Raw genomic sequence first — 23,412 nt, forward strand, 5'->3', positions numbered from 1 at the left:
CCAAAATAATACAGATTTGCATTTTCGGGCCCCAGAGCAGGTCTGGTCACAGCACAATAAGAGAAAATTTGTTAGACTCGCACAGAGAGCTATATAGCCTAGAAAAAGTCATATACCAGAAATATCTTGCATAAGATAATGATGCATCACGACGCAAAAGCGATAATATCGATATGAATAAGGAACTTAATACTCATTACATTCATTCGTATTAATACAATATTACGCAACTGAGTTCTTATTGTATAATAAGATATGAGTGTTTAACTAACTTCATAACTATCCGATAGACAAACTATCTACACAACTGTTGCACAGACTAATTACATGTTATGCAACAAAATGACTTATTGTCTTTTAAATGCCAAACAAGAAATTAATTTGGAATCTGAATAATTTCAGTTCTACCTACCCAAATAACTGAATAGTTAACTAAACAACGAACTAATAGGCTGACTAACAAACCGAATGACTGACTACGAGTCGAAATAACCCAATAATTCAATATCGCGTCCAGACCGGCTGTGGGGCCAACTGGGCTTTCTGTCTAGGGTGTATGAACACATTTGTCAAAGCACATAAGCGTAAAAATTTAGTAATCAGTCATTTTGTGGTGTGATGCCCTCTAGTTCAGCGTTTCTCAACCTATGGAACGCCTATCTTTGGTGGTACGCAAACTAACAAGAACATCAGAAGATAATAGTCATAAATAAGGTTTCTCTGAACGCATTTGGTCAGTGGTACATTTAGTGTGCTAAATTAGAATTAGTGTTACGCCAGCGAAAAAGGGTGAGATACCTTACTCTATTTGATTCCATCTTGTATAAACCTTTCAAGCCCTTCATCTAGAATATAACATAGTGAAGTCTCGTAGAAGCTGACCGACGTTTCAGAAGTGTGCTTCCTCTGTCATTAGGGTGATACACACCTCTAAAACATCGGTTAATTTCTACGAAACTACACTGCGCAATATTCCAGAAGACAGACATCTTCATACTTGCCTTGAGAACCTAAAATCACACTTTCCCACGTTTGTGAAATTTGTCAATATATGGTGCTGAGCGAGAGACCAACGAAAGAAAATAGTAATTTTTGGTGTAAACATAGGTCCGTGAGATATGCGCGCGACTAGACTTACGTTTTACAACAGACGATACATTTAACTCGACGGTGATAAAGCTGACAGTTATATATCTATGTCTGGCTATTAAGAAATACACTGTAATGAGAAATGAAGGTTCATCACTAGCTCTTTGAATACCTTCTTTTAAAACCATTTTAATAATATCATCACATGTACTTCTACATTTCGGAACTGATTTCCACCTACAAATGTTTATAGCAGATCGTATCCAGCGCCAGCATGATACAGTCAAACCCAGAAGTTGCATTTATTTAAATAACAATTTTAATATTACCGTCTCATCTCTCAAGTTGCCGATTTCGTTTAAGGTTTTTGGCTAGAATTTTGAAAAATATCATCTCATTATACAGTTATCTCATAACCTTCTAGATAAAACTTTCTTCGGTGAAGATGTTCTCTACCACCCTCAAAACTAGAAACTAAATGTTATCATGCCACAACCATAGATAAAGAATATTGATACAAAATATCCCCCCCCCCCCCACAGGCTTGTTTCTCACTAACCTCATAACGAAAGAAAAACATAAAAGGTATAAATGTACGGAAGAAAGATAGGTAGAAAGAAAGAAGGGGAGAAAGACCGCTGCAGTAGAGTAATAATCGATTGACGTGGACACTGAAGATTTAAGTTTCTCAACAGTCTGACTTCAACCCCTCCCCAAGGCGCCTCGACGGGCGAAATAGCTCCGCATTGACCTTGGGTATTCCGTGCGGAAGCAGCAAATTCCAAGATGCCACAACTGACGAGTCGTTCATGGCCATCCCTACGCTAAGGCTCGCTCCAGGGCCTCCTCCTACTACTATGGCCGAGCTACACAGCGTGCAGCAATAAAAAAGTAGTTCGCCGGTTATCCATCATATTTGTGTTACAAGTACACATCGACAGCCAAGAATTAATGTTTCAAATTGGTGAATAGCATTATTGGGACGGATTATAGTATTGTAAATAGGGTATGGAACGGTTTAGTCACCAGACGATGACCTACATCATAGGCCGGTGACAGGGCGTCGTACGTGGAGGGATACATTGGAATGGCGCGCGGGTACGTCAGCTTACCGGCAAGCTAGCTCTTCAGTCGGTGGTTCGCAGTGAGCTTGGTTGCGCGCGTGTTGTGTCTCAGGAATATGTCTTGCAACCGTTCTGTCTGTTCGTCGTATAGTTGCAGTTGTTTGTTATCTACGTTCTTGTTAGCCACTTGGAGAAAAGTAGTGTACTTATTAGTGCGTTATTAGTGTCAAGGGTGATACCGAGGTAAGTACCAGCTTTTTCCTCGAGATATAGCTGTCATGGTTGTCGTTACGTGGCATCTTATACGTGGCGTGTTACAGATGTGTGACAAGCTGTACCCGTCAGACGAAATATGGGACAAATTTGGCATTCCTAATGCCTATTCCTGGTCTCATACGGTGTTTGCTGTCGCCGGCATGATGGAGCGTCCTCAGGTGGTGCCCAGTCACGTGATGGCTGGCCGGCACGACTGCATGTGGTCCGGCACCTGTAGCAGCGGGAAGCACCAGAAGCAGTGCTACGTGATAGAGCCTGTGGTTGCTGTCACAGTAACTGTGCGCCCTGTTAAATCTAGCCGCAGCCTTTTGAGGACTAACCGTGCAAAGGCTCCAACCACGTCCCCTCGCCCAGAAACTCCCTCGGAATCTGAGGAAGATGAATCCCCTGTGTGTGGTACTGTATGTGATAACGAGGACCTATCTGTAGCCGTGTCTGTGTCTGAGGTCACCGGACAGGTCATGAGGACTAGGAGTGAATTTAAGACCCTTTCACCTCCGCCTTCCCCAGTCCCCGCATTCTATACGGATCACAGCTATCACATAAGCAAGAGTCCCGTGATGTTGGATCGCTTGGGCGTCCAGACACCTTCTGATTCGGGTGAGTACCACTGTAATTGCGGTAATAATAGTGCATGTAACGCAGATAGAACATGCAGATTTAATTTAATAGTCATTCCACAGCACTAATTTACCTACGGGTTAGACGTAATTAACTTCTTGGCAAAAAATGTTACAGTATTGCGTCACCACGCCCCTGTCCGTTTCCTAGACAACGTCTGCGTGCGAAAGAGTATAAAGCGCGGGAAAGTCGTTACGCTCATTCGGGGCCGGCCTTTATACCGCCACGTATCACACATACGTCGTGGCATTTAAACATCTGGTGGCATTTAAAACGGGTTGTTTTATTGAAATAGTTATGTCTGATCACAGGATGATATAAAATTGTAACCGAATTCAATGTTGCAGTACTTGGGTTCGTTTCGATATGCATGATGTGGATTACTCCAAAAGAAAGTTATCGATTGGGAATGTATATTCTGCGAAAATATTTGTTGTTAATCACCGTTGCATAATGGAATACTTGATCCAGTATGAATGCTTGATGAACTGGAATTTATTTAACAAATGAAAAAGAAACACCTTCACTAAGTTTTCCATACTGTTAATAATTTCTGAGAAATTTTTTAACTATTATCAGTAATTGCAACCAGTAATTATTAATGAATAGGGAATATAAAGAATGACAGAAGTTACGAGATTTAAGGTGCTGTTAATTTATGTTAATTTCCTACTGACGTAGTTTCCAATATCGACAAGATATTGCAATATTAAAAGTGACTGCGAAGTTTCTTCATGTCAGCTTTTACTCTATATATAATTGCACAGTTTCAACATCACGTCTGGCGTGGAGCAAAGTCGGTAGTGCTACTAGTTTAGTTCACAATTAATCTGTTGCGACTGAGGGCTTGTTTGCCATGACAGATGTATTTAAATCCCCTCTGGCATGTCATCGATGAGACAGCCGTTTCATCGACGTTTCCATTCATTTGGTATTTTCAGAGAAGTTACATCCCTATCACGTGTTCACTATGGTTTTCAAGGGTTGCCTCATTGCGGTTTGCTGATCGAATTCCACATTCGTTCTGCTGACATTTGATACCCCCTGGGGGTAACTTTCATACCAGTGCAGTACTTTCTAGGACACCGTCTTGTCTCTTGGGCAGCTTGTTTTTCTCAATCATTCATCTTTGTGCTGTCACACGAATTGCGAGTTGTCTGATGACCTGGTAGCCTAAATCGCAGACCTCCAGATACCGCTAATTTTCCTTTCATTTGATACGGATGTGATCTGCAATTGTTTACCCGTTAAGAACAAGCATGTAACTACTGCCCACCGGTAACTGTACCATCTGCTTTAGCGTTAAATAACTGCAGTTCAGCCACAAAGTATGTACTCATTTGAATTAGTTATCACAATAAACAACTGTTCTGCATTTTAATTGACTGATCTTTGTAACTGGCGGTGCATTTTCTTGGAGGTAGGGACCTATTTTTAAATATCATTTGGGAGATCTTCGACCTCCCAATGGCTGAGTTACTCATAAACAGCCCCAGGCACACAAATTGGGAAATCAAGGGACGGAGAGATGCTGTAATATTAAAATACCCTTTAATTAACATTTAATTTTGCTGCTTGCCTTATAAAGTAACACTTTGGTCCTCGAGGCTGCCGAGAACCTGGGCCACGTTAACGACACCCCGCTCCCAATCTATTGATCTCTTTCATTATTGAAATCACAAACATTCAGTCTAATAAAATAAATCAGTTGATTTTAAATAATTCTTGAAGTAGCGTGGATATTGTGTACGACCAAAAGTCCCAACTCCTTGCGTCCCCAGGAGGTTAGGCAACCCATAGAACACGTGCAGTCGGTCTACCGACACCCAATTGTTTTATCTGCGAGGCCGTGGTTATGTTAAATGCTGACCAATTCCGCTGGCCAGCCCTCGTGCTGTGGATCAAGGATTTAAGTGAAAAGATCTGTCGTTACCATAACGTAAATTAATGTCTTAGATTGTGAAAACCAAACACAACACACTTTGACTGAAGAAAGAAATTATTTTTAGTGTTAGAGTATGTTACAACCGAGCCCTGAGGTTGCGCGGTTAAGCACGAACGTCACGGATAACTTGACGAAATAGGGTCACCGCGAGTCATGGTCATTTTGCATTAGCGTAACTGTCGCTAAGCGCTGCCCTATCCTTGAAACTACGTAACACGTGAGAGGGCAATGACTGGGATTCGAACCCAATATTAGGTTCGATGCGGAACAAGTACAGGAAATTCCGGCTTGCAACCAAACTGGTTTTACAGATTCACTTCAGATTGTTGCAAGTTACTTCTACGCGAGTAGTAAAATGGAGACCGGCCATTGTTTCTTCCGAATATACAACACACATTGTTGCCAATTTATTATTTCTATGTTTTCCTGTTCAGCACCTACGCCGCAAGGTCGGTCATTTTATGTGCATTCGTGTATTGTTTTTATGGTACAGGTCCATTCATTTCCGTTGTAGTGATGGTCAGGAATCTTATGTTTTTAGTAAATTTAAAGTTTAAAGCGAAGCCCTGAGGATGAGAGCAGAGATTTCTCTCGAAACGTGGCAGAGGATATGGTTTATTCAACATTCGGCCACCTGACGCGGCTTGTAACCCGAGAGTCTTTCATCAATTTAAAGTTTGCTTAATTGGCTTTCTTGATTTTGTCGAACACATAATGAACTGGTTGAAAGCTGTTATTTTTAATGCTATTTTAGTAGCAGTATTATTATACATGTATATATTTATTGCGTTTAATTTTGTTTGTAAATTTTATTATATTAATTAAAAATGTTAGAAATCAGCCTGCAATTTTCCTACTCTCTTTAGTGGGGGTTCGTGTTTGTGCCCGTCAATAATTTTTGAACCAGTGTACGTGTTTCCATGAAACGTAAGACCGAACGTCGCGGTCGAGATATTCCTGTTCGGGAGGCACCGGTTCAGATCTCTGTTAGGAGACCAGATATGGTGTAAGGTTTGTGGTTTTCCGGAGTTCCTTCAGGTAATTCTGGGATAATACATTAAATTTGTACACGTCCGCTTTGTTCCGTGACCTTTCCAATTCTGGATGGCCGAATTCGTTGTCGCCGTTACTGCTTCCTGACGGGCTCTGAGGTCCAACCAGCCACTTGTCTACCTCGGGGATTAAGCAGCAGGAGCGAGTAGCTGGCCGTGCCAAGGTTAGGAATGCGTGGATCATTATCTCCACTTCCCGTGGTGTGCTGGTTAGGCACACGGAGAGCTATACCTTTACTGTAACAATCAGTGCTCCAGAAATAATCTGCCCATTCGTCATGTTCGAGTTACCGGCGACTGGTGTCGAATATAACATATTCACTTAAGACTACTTACGATTACGGAAGAGTTGATTTTAAGCGTCTATTTGAAGACTACGAAATGATTATAATAATTTCGCAGTCTTTAAATAGATGCTTAAATTATTATTGCTCTGTAATCTTCAGCCGTGATTTATATTCCCCCTCCAGCACTGGCACAAATTCCCGCCCTCGCTGTGCTGTGAGGGGAATTTGCATAAAATTATTTGAAGTGGTAGTTACATGTAATATTGACTGTCCGTGTAATCGATGCAATTTTTAGTCTTCGTTGTAATTAATATTGACACTATTTGTATTTCTGGAGCCCTGACGACTAGACTACAAATATACTATTAGCTACTGTATTTATTTGTTACTTTAATCTGGTTTAAGGCCCGGCAGTGTTTTACTCAGGCGCGCATGCTTGTCTGTAGCAGGGAAGGGTAGGTGGGGCAGCAGCAAGGATCCCGAGTTCACTTACCCTGACAGTCCCGTTTCTTGGGAATTTGAAGAGCGCAGGGCTTCGACCAGAAGAAGAAAGACCCGTAGCTTCTATGATTCTTTGGCTTGCGATGGATCTACGCGACCCCATGGCAGAAACGAGAGAAAGAAGCCGAAAGGTTTGTAGATTCGTTCCTCCTGTCACGTGACCTTGAAACGATTAGAACGATATGTCTCTTCCGAGTTGGACAGAATTACATGTGAAGTTGTATATGGACTTTTTATAAGTGGTTTCGTTAGAGAAAATAATTAATTATTTGGCTCGAGGTCGTTTCGGTTTTGAGTTTCTGTCCTGTGTTCAATTTTGTTCAGCGGCAGATGCTGTCATGACGCCATGTGTTTACGAGGTTGCCTCCTGTCAACTCCCGCTCAAAGCATGTTTTGCTTCATAGCAGAACAATCAAGAAAATATTTACACAGTTCTTCTTCTTTAGTTTTATCCATCACTCCTTTGCCTTTTGTGAGGTGCGGAACTTCATCTGTCACACTAATGGAGGAACATAGATTGAAGGCGTTTTAGGTCACATTGCTGATATTTGGATTTAAGAGGAAATAACACGAGGTTGGAGAAAATTCTTAATTAGGAGCTTAATAAATCATACTTAATTCTATTAAGGTGATCAAATCAAGGAGTATGAAATAGGCGGATGATGTAGCACGCATGGGAGAGAAGAGATTTGTACACTCTGGTCAGGCAGTTTGAATGGAAGAGACTAGTTGGAAGACCTGGGTGTAGAGGGCAGGATAATAGAAAATTGATTTTAAATAGGGTGAATGGACTGGGTGAGCGTCACTGTTGTGAACATAGTAATGGATCTTTGGGTTCCGTGAAAGCTGGGGTATTTCTTCACTAGCTGAGGGATTATCAGCGTCTGAGGAAGGCCCCGGTTCCATGAAGTTTGTTCTTTTGTATCTCTGCGCTTTCTCTTTTTTTCCTTCGTTTACCTTTCATGATTTCTTGCTCGCTCACCCTCTGTCCCTAGTGCGTCCTCCGGAGGAGACATATCTCAGGCCCTTCGATTCTTCACTTGAGATACTCTGATTTCTCTGCAGCAGGAAATCCTAGCGGAAGAAAGCCGGAGAACCCCGTCGAAGTTGAGTGTCAGACCCCTTACTACAATCAGTCTCCTCCGATTCTGGAAGTGTGTGATGACGAAGGTTTGTCGCACTCATGATTTACACGCATGCGTAGTAAATTCGTTTTCAGGGGTTGTAGGAAGGTTGGAAAGCGTCGTTAAACGGTCAGTAAGTTTGTGTGGAGTGGAAATCAGCTATTGGCTGGTTCCAGTTCTTAATTCGGTGGGAAGTATTGTACATGGCATGACTGCATGTTTTTAGTATTTTGAGTTCGGGTTGAGAGTTGTGCTCAGTTCGTAGTAAGGGGTGTAGCCATTGTTTTGATATGTTTGATCAAAGTGCATGAGTTGAACGCATAATGCGTGTGTTTCGTACCCAAAAGGAAGCCACTGAACCAATTTCAATAAACATTTATACAGGGATTTAGACCAGGAAGTTCAGAGTTGCAGACTGTCGGTCCAGCATAACCCTTTCTTCACATGGTATTTTTCTCAAAAACTTTTTTATATAAACAACTGGTTCGTCCCTTTGTTTAGACTTTATTAAGATTTGTAACATTTTCTCTTAAACATTGTTCGATGTAAGAAACATTGCATGCCTCTGCCAATTATAATGTGACCTTGTGGACACCAGAGTTCGTAACAATTCGTAATGCAATATTTGGATAAACATTGTCAACAGTACTTTTGTGCCTGAACTTAAAAATAAATGGGAGATAGACAATATGAAAACACGCATGGTCTCCTCTACTAATTTTGGCGGTGCCCGTAGCGGGAGAGCCTGAGGAAGAGATTGTGAGGCGGCGCAGTGTTCCGCAGGACGTGACGTCATAACGACGAGCGTCTGGATCGATGGGGCCGTGAAGCTAGGGCGTCGACCCGGCCGGCGGGCAGGCAGGCTGCTGCACTGGCAGCCAATGAATTTGAACCTTTTGCTTGGAAGACTGAAAATTTTACAAAAATGAATTCATGGGGTGGGCGGGACACGGGAATGTATAAAAAAATTTGGTTAAGAAAATATTTTCTTGTACTTGGGTAATTCTGTACAGACCGGAGATCTTCAGAAGCTGATAGTCGTTCAGGCTGTCAACACGTTACCCACCTTTCTATATGACTGGAAAGTTTATTACCGTGTTCACAAGAGCCCACCACTGAAACTTAGGTGAGCCAGTTTAATCCTGTCCAAACTCTCTAACTCTGTGGTTCGTAACCATATTTAACTGCGACCCATATTACGGTTTTTGTTCCCCGATTTTAAATTCCTATTGTATTTAATAAGTAAAGATAAATAGGAAATTTATTATGGTAAATGGAAACCACTCCTAATTATTAAATAATAATAAAAACATTATAATGGTAGTCAGTTACAGATTGGAAATTGAATAGCAATATTGCAGTTTAACGTAGGCAGATACATGCTGAGAAGCTAAAGAACAGATAACATAAACAAAATAAAGGAACAGTGAAGCTTCTAAGGGAATTCAGAGTGATTAGTAGGTTTTGTATTTGATTTAGAAGATTTTCAAAGCATTGCTTCGTTAACTACAGGCGGTGTTGTAGTTCTTGATCTGGCTGTAGCCTATTCTGGAACGTCATCTTCCCTTGTCTTCCCCACATGTAAGACATGTCTGTTGCAACATGCTACTCTCGCCTTTTCAGTAGCTTGAATTATGGTATTCATTATAAAATTGCGTGCTTTAAAACCAGAAAAGCGCTTCACCGTTCTTCAGCGCAGGTGCAAGTAATAGTAGCTTTGCTACGCGGTTAGTTCTAAACTGTCATATTCGCCTGGGCTGCGTTTTTCGTGTTCGGGCATGATTTTGTTGTGACCTTGAAGCATCCGGTGACAGCTGGGGAGACCTAGACGTAGACGGGAGGATAATCTCAGTCGGGATTTATGGAAGATAAGAGTTGAAGGAGATGGATTTTGTTGGCCTAGGACAGGGTCCGGTGGAGGGCATTGGTGAATTCGGTGATGAACCTTCGGGTTCTGTAAGCCATATAGTTTGTTAATTATTTTATTACTGAAAGAAAGTTAAGTCAAACTGTATATTTGTTTCTGACGATACTGGTTATATTTTTAACAGTTGTGTGCAAGCTCGCGTGTTTTGTGGGAATGTCTTTTATTTGCGATTGCAGTAGGCCACGATTGATGCCTGAAGTTCAATGCCATGGTTCGTCGACCCGCGACTGTATCGATCTCGTCTCCTGCCGCATAGTGCGACCACACCCTCCCGACTAGTAACCTTGCTCCCATTCCGGTCTTGGAGCAGACATGCTTGCCATTGCGTGCCTTCAGTACACAATATGAATTACGATGGTTATATCGTTGGCCCATATGCCGGAAGTGCATGAAACGAGAGTATATGTGGAATTTATTACCGCCCAAAGTTTTGTCTGAAACTACCTTCCAGATTTCTAATTGGTTTTGGAATTGGGAATCTGCACTACGAGTTATTGGGCGACTTTAATTTCGGTCCTTACTGATCCAATACAACAGCAACTTTATCCAGTTGCAGCAAATTCCTCAGAAGCGACTCGTGTTTCTATATGGGTTTGAAACATTTTTTGGTATTGTATGTATTTACGGGCATATAAACAAAACATATGTACTGTATCTGTGGTCTTGGATTATCTTTGGCAACAATAAAGCATAATTAACGTACATCCAGTCATGTAATACAAGCGTTCTTCCTGCTTTAGTGTTTTCCTGAACACACTTTTGTGATTTGCCTTTCAGACGCTTTTGAAAATTTAATGAAGTGTATTTTGTTACAAAACTTTAGAATAAGTCACATATAGGGTACACATTTGTTTTTAAATGGCGGAAATTCGTGTTTATAAATGACTTGTTTCTTAGATATGTGTTGATGGATCTCGTAAAGATTTTGTTCTTACTCGTTAATTAACTGCACTGTAGTTCCGTTATTCTCTTATCTTGGGTCGACTGCTTTCTTCCTCTGGGAATTGGTTGTGTTGTCATACTGAGGTTCTTTGCAGAATTTTTTGTACTTTCGTTGATGATTGTGAAACATTTATTTGAAACATATTTGGATGTAATTTATGTTTTATAAAATTCGCGATTCTGTGCGTGGTAATATTTCGGGCCGTTGATTAGGTTTGCAATAGCAGATTTACAATTGAAATAAATAATTCCAGTGCCATTGAGATAACCAAAAACATTACTGTTTGGAATATTATGTACTCTTTTTTGCTATTGAACGCAACCCGGCGATACTGAAAAGCGTCTAAGGAATTTAGGTTATATATGTGAATATATTAGCATCCCTTGTCTGTATTAATCATTTATGGACGTCATGTCGATGGTTTTGCTAGTAGTCATTTCACCTTCCATTTTATTACTTTCTTGTTTGTTTATTTTATTTGTATCTCTCTCAGGGTTGCAGTTGCATATGTAGTATCGTGTGTGTGTGTGTTGCAGAGGAAGAGATTGACGTTGTGTCTGTGGCAGACCGAGATAGGCTTGCCGGTCTGCCCACTAACCCCAGCGCCAGGGACCGGCAGCACCTGCAACGCACTGTGGCGTCCGCCATTCACCATGGAGCGTCGCGTGGCCACAAACGATGCGCCCCTGATCACGAGAAACGTACTTACAAACGGCGACGATCGCGTAAAGATGAAGAAGAAGAAGAAGAAGATTCCAGCGACAGACGCAACCAGCACAACGACATGGAGAGAAAGCGCAGGGTGGACATGCGCGACGCCATATCGGTGCTGCGCTCGTTGGTGCCCGCCGTTGCTGATAACGAACGCGCAGCTAAGGTGCTGATATTGAATGAGGCCGCTGCGTACTGCCGACAGCTGGGCACAGAGGGCGAGCGCGTGTCGCGTTTGAGCGAGGAACTGTATAGACGCCAGAGGGAGCTGTCAGCGCACCTCAAGGAACTGCGCTTTCAGAATGCCAAGATGAGAGGCAATGTGGAGAAATCACCTCGCAAGAAACGCATGGGCAGCAGGTAATGGGAGTGTTGTTCCGAGACGTTACTCTTAATCTGGGAATTTCGTGCCTGGGTACGTGAGATACAGGCATTAGTTATTGTCACGATTATTGTCATGTAGTCCCATTTGTTAGTTATAACCAGTGACTGAGTTGTGTATGAAGTTGGTATAGTCTTGCTGTTTAGTCATGCCTGTTGGGTTATGTCTTACATATGGTGGGAGAAGTTAGGGGACTACACTATGTGTGGAGAAGGCACTGAAAGAACTGTGCTCAGTCACAGCTCAGGCTAGACTAACTCAAAACATCCCCTGTGGTAATATTGGGAAGGACATTAGAGAAGCCTTTGTTTTGTTGAGTCTGTGTGTTTGAAAAGTCATTCAGATGTTCAGCCCCTGATTCATTGGTAAGATCCTAACATGTGGGTATTGCCCATGGGTCACAGTATGCCTTGAAATAACTATGTTTCCCTAGTTCTGTCCAATTGAAAAAGTTGTCTGTACACTTTCAGTCTTTATGCAAGTTGTAGCTGTTGCAAGTGGCCCTGAAGGGAGTATCAGAAAGTTTTCCAGGTAGTATACACAGTTTTCATAAAAAAATCCCCCCCCCCCCCCCCCCGATACAGCAACACACAAGAACTGCAACCCAGTGTGAATGGGTTAATGTGAAATAGGTGAGGATTGCTAATAGTCATGTAAATGTGTTTAGTACTTGATAATGTACACATAATAATCGACCCAAAATCGTTCAGTTCACACAGTAAAGTTAAATGAAGTTTCAATATCTGTTCAAATCAGAATTAAGCGAAGGTATTAATAACTGGTCGAATCATCTAAACCTACTGGCAATGGTCACGCTAAGGGTTGCCTCTTAGTGCTGTCTGGCTTGGACATTAAAATGACTACACCTTTAGTTTGTTCTTGGTGCATTCTGAAGTTTTCCCTCATTATACGCCGTGTCTTGTCTCTTTCAACAATTTAGTGCCCTTTATGCCAATATTGTTTACATATAATAGTACAAAATGGATTAGTGCAGAGTAATTCTTTCATTTCTCACGTTAATAACCTCATTGTCTACTTAGGATGTTGGTATGCCAACCCCAGATAAGTAACAGTTTTGAATTTGTTAAATTTTGTTCCTCTCATCAGTCTCTTTAATATGTTCATATGTGTACGAAGTTCTGAATTCTGCAAATGCTTCCCTGCCCAAATCGAAAGTATTTGCACAAAAACGTGTATGGTTGGTTTTTACAGTGCTTGGAAAATGTAGCAGTGAAAAGGATTGAATTGATAACTTCATCATAATTCTAGAATCAGAACCAAGGTTTCTGACATAACATGGCTCTAGATAGGATTGCATGAGATTTGTTCAGTAAAAGTTGTCGCATGATGCGATACATCAGTTCTGTGCAGCCGTCGTTTCTGACTTCATTTATGCCTTTAAGTAATATAAGAGTACCAGTGACTTTCCTGGAAATGGAAAATTGTTGTGATTTACTAATGTACCGGCTGATTATTCCCAGCATATTAATGCCAATTCCACAAGGTTTGTACTAAATATCTGATAGTTTGAACAAATTGTCGCTGCACGGCACAAAACATGACAGTGTCGCATATCTAGAAGTTCTAAAATTATCGTTGAACAAACACCTTCAAGAAATTGGTATGTAAAACCATCAAAATAATTGTTACTTGTCACGAAGTCAAGGGGATTAACTGTAGAGTGGCAGTACTGGGTGTTTTCCTTGGGTTGATTGGCTACCATGAGTATTGTCCCAACTTTCAGATCCAGAACTGCAACACACCAGCGAAGACTGGCTGCAACACAGTGGATGTTCGCAGCACGCAGAAAGAGACAGAAATTGGCTTTAGAATGCAGAAAGAATGAGAAATTTGCTTTAGAACACAGAAATAACCAGAGGTTCTGTTCAAAACCAAGGTAGCGTACAGTAAGCGAGAGGTGCAGAATTCCCATACAGAGACGCATTCCCCTGTGTAGGAATGCATGTGCATCGTAATATTGATACATTCCACAGTAATACTAAGGAAAGTGTATTTTGATAGTACAACATCGTTCCTCCCTTCCCATAATCAGTAGAGCAGTCGTATGCGTAATATTAACACATTTTAAATCTCGGAGCAGCACGCGATAACGCGAATGTAAATAAATATTTATCTTGCTTGTGATATAATCTGGGACTGCCCAACATTGAGGATGGTTAATCAGACATTGCTCAGCTTTTAAGGAAAAGCAGCATGAGAATTTAATAATAGGTAGAAATAAATAAAAGCAGTTCATGTGTAATTTATTCTGAAGTTTTGTGACTCAAATCTAGAATGCCTGTTGGGCAGTCCTAGAACTGACAAGAGGTGTATTTGGTTTGAAATTGCAAATTAGGTACATCAGCAGGTTATTTGTTGCTAATTTTGAAAATGTCCCCCACTTTAGTTTTATATCATTAATCAAGATGTCAGAACAAATGAAGGGAAAATTTACTTTATTGTAGTAACATGTCATTTTATGCGATTTGAAATAAAGTGACATTTTTATTTTATAAGTTTTTTTTAAAGTTTGGTTTTGAGTGTTTTGAAAGTTTTATGTACCAAATTCAGATTAGATTATCTTATAAATCTGTACATATTTTGGCATCAAATTAGGCATTGCTTGCGTTACTTTCTTACATTGGTGAGAGCCATCTTTGTCTTGTCCAGTGGGTTACTTTCCTATTGAGAAATTTTGTATGACAAACTGATCTGTCACAAATTTGCCCAGCAAAATTTTGCTTTGATAAAAGTGTTGGGAATAAGTAAGTGTAGTGGGGACACGTAACTTTAGTCAACATGCTAGATGCCAAAGTATGTTAGCAAATTGTAGGCGATTTAACACACTATGTAGTGAGCACCACAGCTTCTACATGCATTTATATCCAACTGCGACAAGCAGTGCAAGGATTGAGGTATGTTAACAGTTGTCTTTTTATCATCTTTTTCAATTTCACACATGGCTTATTATATCTTATCACTTTCCATAGTTGGCAAATATGTCATTTGTTGAAAGCGACAGCATACGTTTTGTTTGAACCTTGTATAGTCTATTAAATGCTAGTTTTCTTTTATATATGTATAAAAATAATTATACGAAATATACTATTTATGTTACCTTGTGTCCTGTGTACAGATTTTATATTTACTGTGAATGTTAAGGTAGATTGGGGAATTATTTGATTGCTTGTGTTCATGTTCACAGTATTTTGTACTTTTTGATAAAAGTAACTTTTAATTACACTGGGGAGTTACTTGTTTAGGTTTAACTTTCTGTACAGGTATCAGTGATGGTTTCTATCGCCATGGCAACTCCAACACAGCCCATTATATAAGTATGCTTGTTTCTAATTTAAGCGTACGGTGGACTCCTGTTTAATTGGTATATAGATGGATCTGCATGGTGGAGAGGTTAATAAAAAAATTGATAATCTGTCATTTATTCACATACGCACGTACTGAAAAATCGTCACTGGCAATTCTCGGGTATATAAATGTGTATAATTAAGTAAAGAGCCTTTTTTTCTGCATACGGTCCCTCCATTTCTTATCCATCTGTATGGATAGAAGAAAAGCCTGACTGTCGGCTTCATTATTGTTTTTATTGTAACTGAGGACTCCCATAGGAAAAATCTTAACCTGAAGAGCTTTTTAAGAGAGTACCAGTTAAGGGAGTGTCCACTGTATATTATTTTGTTTTCTGCAGATTGCATATTAAATTAGGGTTTGCATCGCACTACAGAAATTGTAACTTATTAATGTATGTACAAATTTTGATATGTTTGTGAGTGAAATGTGCCTTGCAGCTTTGTGACTTCTAGAGAAAAAGACAGGTGGAATGGAGTATCTTAATGGTTCAGGGTTGCCACCTTTCCTGCTTAAGTATCCAGTGTTGCTTGAAGCAAAAGGAAAAGAACTTGTTTTAATATATGTAGAGCAGCTGAAGGAGTCATACTATTGATCCACATTATTCACAGGGAAATACGAGCATTGCAGTACCTTGTGCTGCCTTTGGTGTTGTTAGTCATGTGGAAACAAAATGACTTTCATGTTGTTGGATGCTGCTTTTCATTGGTGGTGTTTGAGCCAACCACGAGGCTCTGGAAGAAATTTATTATTGAGGCCTCTTAAGAAAGAAATATATGCAAGGAATTTTGTATGAGTACATTTTACTGGTTTATAAATTAATTCATGCAAGTCTTCCACTGGCTTTCCACTTTTATTGTTATGTACACTTGCATCATCATTTATTTTAAAACATTTTAGAATTGACCCACATAATTCTAGAGTGTTTCATGAGCATTAATATTGAATACTATTTTTAGTAGGTGGTAACTCTTGTCTAGCATATTATTCCTGAATCTCACCAATCTGATGTACCAAGTAATTGAAGACCAACATCGTGATTTGGATTGTATTGCCTGTCTTCTTCATTTTGTGGTCAGATGCAGTTTTGTTTATTAAAAACATTTTAGTTTTAAGAAAGTTTGAAAATTATATGTTCTTTTATAATTTTAAAAGGTAAATCATGTTGGGCACATTTCTGCATATTTATAAACTTTTCTGAAACTAAACATAAGTAATAATGAAAGATATGCTAATTTTGTGACAACTGACAAAGGCACTTTTTATAGTAGTGGCCTGCATAGGAGAGTGAAGTATTACTGTAAGTTAGTTTCATTGGTTTAGTTCCTGCATCAATACACGATTAATGAACACTGGTTGTTGTTTTTATTATATCATCCATCCTCGTAGTTAGGGGAGTCACACTTCTGCTTGTTAGCATTAATTCTTTCGCAAGTAACATGAACTTTTTCATGCCTGCTACAACTATAATTTTAATGATCCAGAATTGTGATTCCACCTCAGCCCTTTTCTATTTCAGTGATTCATAATTATCCCGTGAAATCGTAGTTTTCAGGATTGTATCAGAATGACAACAGCTTAAAAATGTTAAAGACACCTTGCCCTCAACTGACCGATTTTTGTGCGTACATTTTATAGCTGCTGCCACTTTACTTCTGGGATCTAATCTGGGCATTCCTAGAACAGAAGATCCATGGACTGAACTGTTTCCTCATGTTAGTGTTACCTGTATTGTAGTTAGACAAAACCTATAGAAGTGTGGGGAACACCACGAGTATATGCAGGTGACGTTCGACGGATTCTAGACTTCAGCACTACGTTAGAAACCTGTTGGAAGATATCACGCAGCATTGACTGCCAACCAAGGAGAGTTAACACTAGCTGGCGTCAGTTGGTACTGTACTCTTGAAGGTGGGTCATGTGGTGTTAGAGCGGGTTGGATGAAAGTATTAATGTGAGGAAATATAAGTGGCCTAAATACACGACAACGGCATTAAAATGTTATGTGATCTGTTACACAATGGTTTTATCATCATTGCCCGACATGGCTTTAAAAAAGTTTTCCGGCCAGGAATATAATTCCAGTCATTTAGTCCTTGGCCACTGAGCGGGCAAATATTTTAGAGCTATTACTCCATTTGACATTGAACCATGAAAGCATTAGCACAGATATTTCCAGAACTACGTAAGACTCGTTGCCATGCTGGGAGAAATGCAACTTGATGCCCAGCCTCTTCGGAGGGCACTGCTCGCTCTGTGGAACACCCGTGTCATTGAAAGCTATTAATACGGCTGACTGAATGTTGTGAGGCTAATTTCAAGAACGCTACTTGCAAATCATTCAGTTGAATGAGCTGGGCTAAGATCCAACTTCTCACGCACTTGGCAAATTGTGGCCCACTGTGTTCATATTGACTAAAGTTAGGTAAGACGTTTTCTTCCTATTCAACTGACGCCTTTATTCGCGTATTTACATTGCTGTGTACCAGTATGGAAGTATACCATTCTTATGGTTAAACACCGATAATCCCAAAATCGCCTTTGGACATTGTAAATCAGTGCACAACTTCGTCTTTCGAGGATGAGCCGTGTCGATTGCTGAAAATTATCCAACGTTTCAGCACACACTGCAGTCCGCTCCACCTACCAGCACCATCAAATCAACTCGCCATCTATTACTACCTGCCCTATATAAGGTCTTCACCCGTATATTCACCCACGTAAACACCCAGAAAATGGCAACTGCAGTGTTTGACGAAACACTGAATAATCTTCTAACGTTCCACCCGCTCATCCCCAAAAGCCGAAGCTGTGCAACACCACCCGCGAAAACCTAAGAACAAGAATCAAACCATTTCAATCCTAATAGGATTAGAGGTTTCATCGGCGGTGAGTCTGAACATGGCGCAACAACCCAGAAGACAGCCATCTCCATTTCAATCCTGTTTAACATCCTAAAACCATTAAGAAAAATTATAAGCTTACAAATTCCATTAAGATTGTTATTTATTCCACAATTTCCGTGGCTGCAGATGGTGATGTCACAGATTAGAAAAATTACAAAGTTTTCTGTTTCGGTGGCTATGGTATGGAAATATAAGCATTGGTTCTTGATTTTAAAGACATCTATGGACAACGCACCTGTGGATTACGAAAATGATGGTAACAGCAATTAGATTCTAGATCATTAAATTATTACGCATGGTTTGTTGGTTCCGTGTTGCCTCCAATTCTTGCATCAGATTCAAATTATTAGTTACTATAATTAAGCACCTAAACTCATAACTTTATTAAACGAGATTTCTAGCACATTTATTTCCGGTTATACTATTGGGAATTATCTACAATCTCCAAGAAAGTATGACTTTCCATACGTAAAATTTCTATGCCGGCCTTGTTGGCTTTTTATACAATCGTTTGCATCATGGATTTTTCATACGTCGCGCTACGAATAGGTTGCCTGAAATTTCTCATACACGACAAATGCAATATGGCAGCCTTTAGTGAAGGAGAAATGCGTTCTCGTATCCCTGTTATCGTTATTCTGGGTGCTACGGGATCTGGAAAATCAAAGTTAGGAATCGAAATTGCAAGGAAATTTGCAGGAGAAATTCTGAGTGCAGATTCAATGCAGGTCAGTGCATGCATATTGATTTTATAGGTATAGTCTTCGGAGTACATTGAAGCTGGTGAAGTTAAGTACAAAGTGAAAAACGCTGTGTTCGTATTGTAATGTGTATCGTTATATTTTAATTAGCAACAAGTTTAGTGATGGATACTAGGTTTTCGTGTGTTACATTTTGTGGTCACGCATCGAGGAATGTTGTTTTAAATACATAGTTGCAACTACCAAGTACAGACATTTTTATTCAGGCCTGCTGTATTAGTCTGAATTATGCATTATAAGTAGCTAGTAAACAGTTCATTTACTATTCTTGATTCAGGTTTGATATATAATAAAATGCAAGACCTTTCTATTAAAATACTTTATTGAGGAGGTCAGTGAATTCTTGTACATACATAATGCTGTGCAGACTGCATGGGGACCGAAGAGAGGTAGAAAACTGGGCCTGTATTGAGATAGCAGGTAGCATGTGCATGCACACTGATTAATGATGAGTAAGACATGTAATGTGGGGTCATCATAGAGCCAGAAAATTAAATTATTTGTGCTTTTGGTTCTAGTGTTCACATATTTGATGCTGTATGTGACAAGTAGTATATAAAACTTTTCCCAGTTGCAAACTAGAAATAAAAGAAGTATGTGTATATATTTATTTATTCAAGAAATGTGATTGAACTTGAAATGTGTTGGCTTGAAAAATATTATGTTACAAAGTGTTGGTTTGTAAACTTATAAAGATGCAGAAGTGGATACAAACATATCCTCAAGAGGATGTTATGTAACAGAAAAATACTATGTGAAGATATGAAATAAAGCGAACCCTCTCAGTATATGATCAACTTGAGGAATTTAGTGAAGATTGTAGCATATATGCTACAAAATGAGCTCAAGAAAAATTCTGCTCATGAATAGTTAATAATTTTGCTTAGAACATTTTGTTCTCTTTGTTTCCTTACAAAGTTGTTACTTATTTGCAGATACATGCCAGTATGTTTTAAAAGATGTGTATAGAAACACTGCTTCAAAATATCAATTAATTTTATGCATTAAATTACATTTAAATTATTTCATATGTTGACCCACTCCTGGGTACAGAATCTCCTTGGACAGTTCATATTTATTTATGTAGTCAAGAAATTCATAATTTTGAGGTAGCTTGCAGTTTGATGTTGTTCTTCTGGGCTTTGATATTATATAGACTTGCAGGTAGACAACAGTGTTTCAGAGAAACAGGGCTGAAGATGGAAATAGTATGTTTCTTTGAAACATTGATAAGTCTACATAGCATTAAAAACCTGAAGAACATAGTCTAACATAGGTTCATTATGTTTATAAAAACTTACCATTTGATCCAATCCTGAACCAGTGCAATGTAATTCACAACATCATTCTCTCTTATACAGATCAGTTTTTATTTTGTCTTCTATCTGTGTGGAAGTTGCCTAAGTTTCCCTCCAGATTGTCTCAGTAGAGTTTGCATTTCTCATTTTCCACATCTCATCCCACTGGATTTAATGGCCTTAATAGCATTATGTGAAGGTAAATATTATTGAAGCTCTTTATTGTGTATTTTTCCCCATTTCTTTGTTACTATATGATTGAGTCAAGATGTCTTAGCCAATACTTAATTCTGGCCCACTTCCAGTTTCTGTTGGTACTTGTTAGATTGAGAGACTGAGTTTCAGACATTTGTAAAGCAGCATTATGAATGTAGTTTTATAGTTGGATCTGCTATGGACTGCAAAACCTAGTGTTAGAGTTTTCTGTATGGAGAATTTAACATAATACATGTTTGGTTGTTGATATTTTCATCTTTAGATACAGTACTGAGTTATAAATGATTCTGAAGTGATTGTTGTCAAGCATGGAGCTATGTCTCCACTCTTTCATACCTTTACATTGATTGCATAGTGCTTATTGAAGCACAGAGACTGCTTTGCCTTTTCATTTTATTGGAGTTTGATATAAATGGAATAAGTGATTTATTTTCCTCCAGTTATTAATATGCATAATTCAGTTAATTACATTGGCCTTCCAAGTGCTTAAACTTTTTCACGTTGAAGTTCGTTGTGTTTCTGTCTCGAACCTTACTGCGAATTTTACATAAGCAAGGTCCGGTAATTTATGTGTACCTAAACGTCATGGCATGAGGGTGTAGAGGGGGCGCTAAGTCAAGCTCCACGCACTTCCTCCCATCGCGTTGTGTGTTGGTGTGACATGCCCTGCATGTCGACATGTCTGTCATTGACTTTGCTATTACCTTGAGGATTTTTTTCGTCCCGGTCTTTAACCGCGCGCTCAAGGCTGCCGAGACACTTGCCAAACTGCGCATGCAGTGCCCGAGCGCACTCCCTCCCGAGAAAGGAAGGTTACATTATTACTTCCACTCTGGTATAAATGGTCGGAGCGTGAGGCTCATTACTTTCAACTTGTTTCAGAGATGTTGACGTGATATGGTGTAGGGGCAACATTTGTCATTATCACCATACCAAATGAGTTGGGAAGGCGTCCGAATTGTGTGTGGGAGTTTCCAGTTCGAATTATCGGTTGGTCTCTCGTGTATCCCAACTCAGGTTGTCCATGATTTTCATCAGGATGCACAGACTTACCTACTCACCATTCGTGGTATTTTCCTATTTCTATTCGACGTCACATGATCTTTGCAGTTAGTCGGCGGTGTGTATGCAATAAAAATCAATCTAATTCTGGCATAGCTTGCCGATCCTGGGTAGCAGAAGTGCTGTTAGAGTGTATTTCGTTTGTATTCACGAACGGCAAATGGTAATAGATTCATTCGGTTAGGTCTACTGGATCACACTCAGTCTAGAGGTCTGGTCGTACGGAAATGCAGCGTTATTAACACCCCCCCCCCCCCCAACTATCGCACCACGATGCTACGATATTTTAATAATTTTTGTCTCAGTTGTGTTATGTAGTAAAACGCTTGTGTTTCTCCAGTTTTAGTGGTCTGGCTGGGAAATTCTAGCCAGACCGGAACCTTCCCCACTGATCGCGTTGTCGAACTGAGATTAGATAAGAAAGAAATGTACATTAACTCTTTTAAGCCCAGTGGTAACTGTATGTCCCACCTGATTCAGCAATCAATAACTCTTCATTTTGTGTTGCGTTTCGTATGATTCTCACTGTAGACAGCGATAATTTCTTAAACAACGTTTATCTTTGTAATAGCGAAGTGTAGTGTTTTCTTTGCGATATGGACTTCATTCTTATATGTTATTTAGACGAACTCCGGCTTCAAAGGGTCAAAAGAAATTATTGTGATATAACTACGAATTCAATGGTCGTATGAAGGGATCGTAAACTTCTCATAGCTACGTAAGGGCCGACAAGTCTACATTGTCGCTGTTAAAACATCGCATTTTATAAGTATAATTGTTACATGTTTAACGGTCGAAGGTCGTGTAAATAATATTTAAGGATTCTGTTTCTGCCACCCATTCAACAAGAAATCAACGTTACGAAGAGCAGTCGATAGGATTCGAGGTTCTCACGGCGCTGAGTACGAAGATGGCTGTCTATTAGGTTGTAGCGCCGTGTAGTCTGGTAGAAGTTTACCAACGTTTCAGAGGTCCTAGCTGCCTCCATCTTCAGGGCGATGAGATCATTGAAGTAAACAGAAAGCAAGAACCGAACCATCTCATATTATAGTCGAATACGGTGTTTTTTTAAGTATTCGGAAGGAGCACGTGTTTTTAGTTCTAGTCATCCATCCGCCACCGTGTCTCTGTGTCTAACCGATATGTCTGTTCGTCTCTTCTGCTGTCTTCATTACTGTTTTAATAATTTAAAGAATGACTGGTATATGGGCACTTAAATTTAAAGCCAGTACTGAGAGACGAGGCCTAAAAAATATAAAGATTCATCCTCATTGTCGAAATGTATTAATGGCACCCGTCTTGGGATCCTCTTTTGCATATGAAGTGGCATGCGCTAAAGAATGTAAGAAATCCCGTCTTTGAAGGGTTCGCCACCGCGACCCGGTCAGCTGTGGCAGCCTACCCATCGGTGACACTTCCCTCTACTTTGGCTTGAAGGTGACAACTCATCTCCATCTAGTACGGATTTTAAAAAAAATGTAGTTTTCCCTCCATCCCCTCGGCATCTTTAAAATGTAGAACTTAATTAAATATAGGAGCATCTTCACCGTTACCTTCAAGGGTTAATGGAGAGGCTAGTATGTATGACTGGTAGCCCAGCTGCTTATATACGTCGTAAAGTGTCTGGGACGTGCTCTTCTTCTATATTCCATTATGTTTTTATTGGGCGAGAGCTTTTCAGCTATTTAGCATTTAAATGCCGCTTTGTTCAGTCAGTAGGTTTCCAGAGCTGGGCTAGTCGCAGATGACGACATTGCAGGCTGGTCTTTGCTTAGAGGTTCGATGACACTTCGAGCTGCTCATCATTAAGATTGTGGCGTTCGAGCAAACGCCTTGGATGCCTGCTGAATTTTATTACAATGCATACGCGGGATTCACACT

The 23,412-nt window shown here is 39.9% G+C and overlaps 2 protein-coding genes across 8 annotated transcripts in view; both read left to right on the forward strand.

The window, feature by feature from the left end:
• Positions 1-2,206: 2,206 nt before the first annotated feature.
• On the forward strand, positions 2,207-16,640 carry Myc (bHLH transcription factor Myc). Of its 6 annotated transcripts, none has more exons than XR_015536036.1 (6): positions 2,207-2,396; positions 2,474-3,029; positions 6,781-6,966; positions 7,901-8,005; positions 11,366-11,955; positions 13,667-13,807. XR_015536036.1 is itself a non-coding variant. In XM_022067872.2 (6 exons), exons 2-6 carry the CDS (start codon positions 2,474-2,476, stop codon positions 13,821-13,823), a joined length of 1,539 nt encoding a protein of 512 aa, XP_021923564.2. In that variant the 5' UTR covers positions 2,208-2,396; the 3' UTR covers positions 13,824-16,640. The 6 variants fall into 6 exon arrangements, 5 of the variants coding, with proteins under 5 accessions (XP_021923564.2, XP_021923567.2, XP_021923565.2 ...); XM_022067872.2 differs by having other exon boundaries at positions 2,208-2,396; positions 11,366-11,900; positions 13,667-16,640; XM_022067875.2 differs by having other exon boundaries at positions 2,208-2,396; positions 7,904-8,005; positions 11,366-11,900; positions 13,667-16,640.
• A 2,107-nt stretch (positions 16,641-18,747) lies between these two features.
• The window catches only part of LOC110831654 (tRNA dimethylallyltransferase), a 63,839-nt gene continuing 59,174 nt past the window's right edge, over positions 18,748-23,412 (forward strand). For both annotated transcript variants that reach the window (XM_022067894.2, XM_022067895.2), the window contains exon 1: positions 18,748-18,922. In XM_022067894.2, coding sequence (XP_021923586.1) covers positions 18,779-18,922 — 144 coding nt within the window. In that variant the 5' untranslated portion in view covers positions 18,748-18,778. The remainder of the gene's footprint in view (positions 18,923-23,412) is intronic.

Source organism: Zootermopsis nevadensis, unplaced genomic scaffold (genome assembly GCF_977971745.1).
Source record: "Zootermopsis nevadensis isolate Lab colony 2312 unplaced genomic scaffold, Znev_1.0 Znev_ptg000021l, whole genome shotgun sequence".
NCBI classification, from domain to species: Eukaryota; Metazoa; Arthropoda; class Insecta; order Blattodea; family Termopsidae; genus Zootermopsis; species Zootermopsis nevadensis.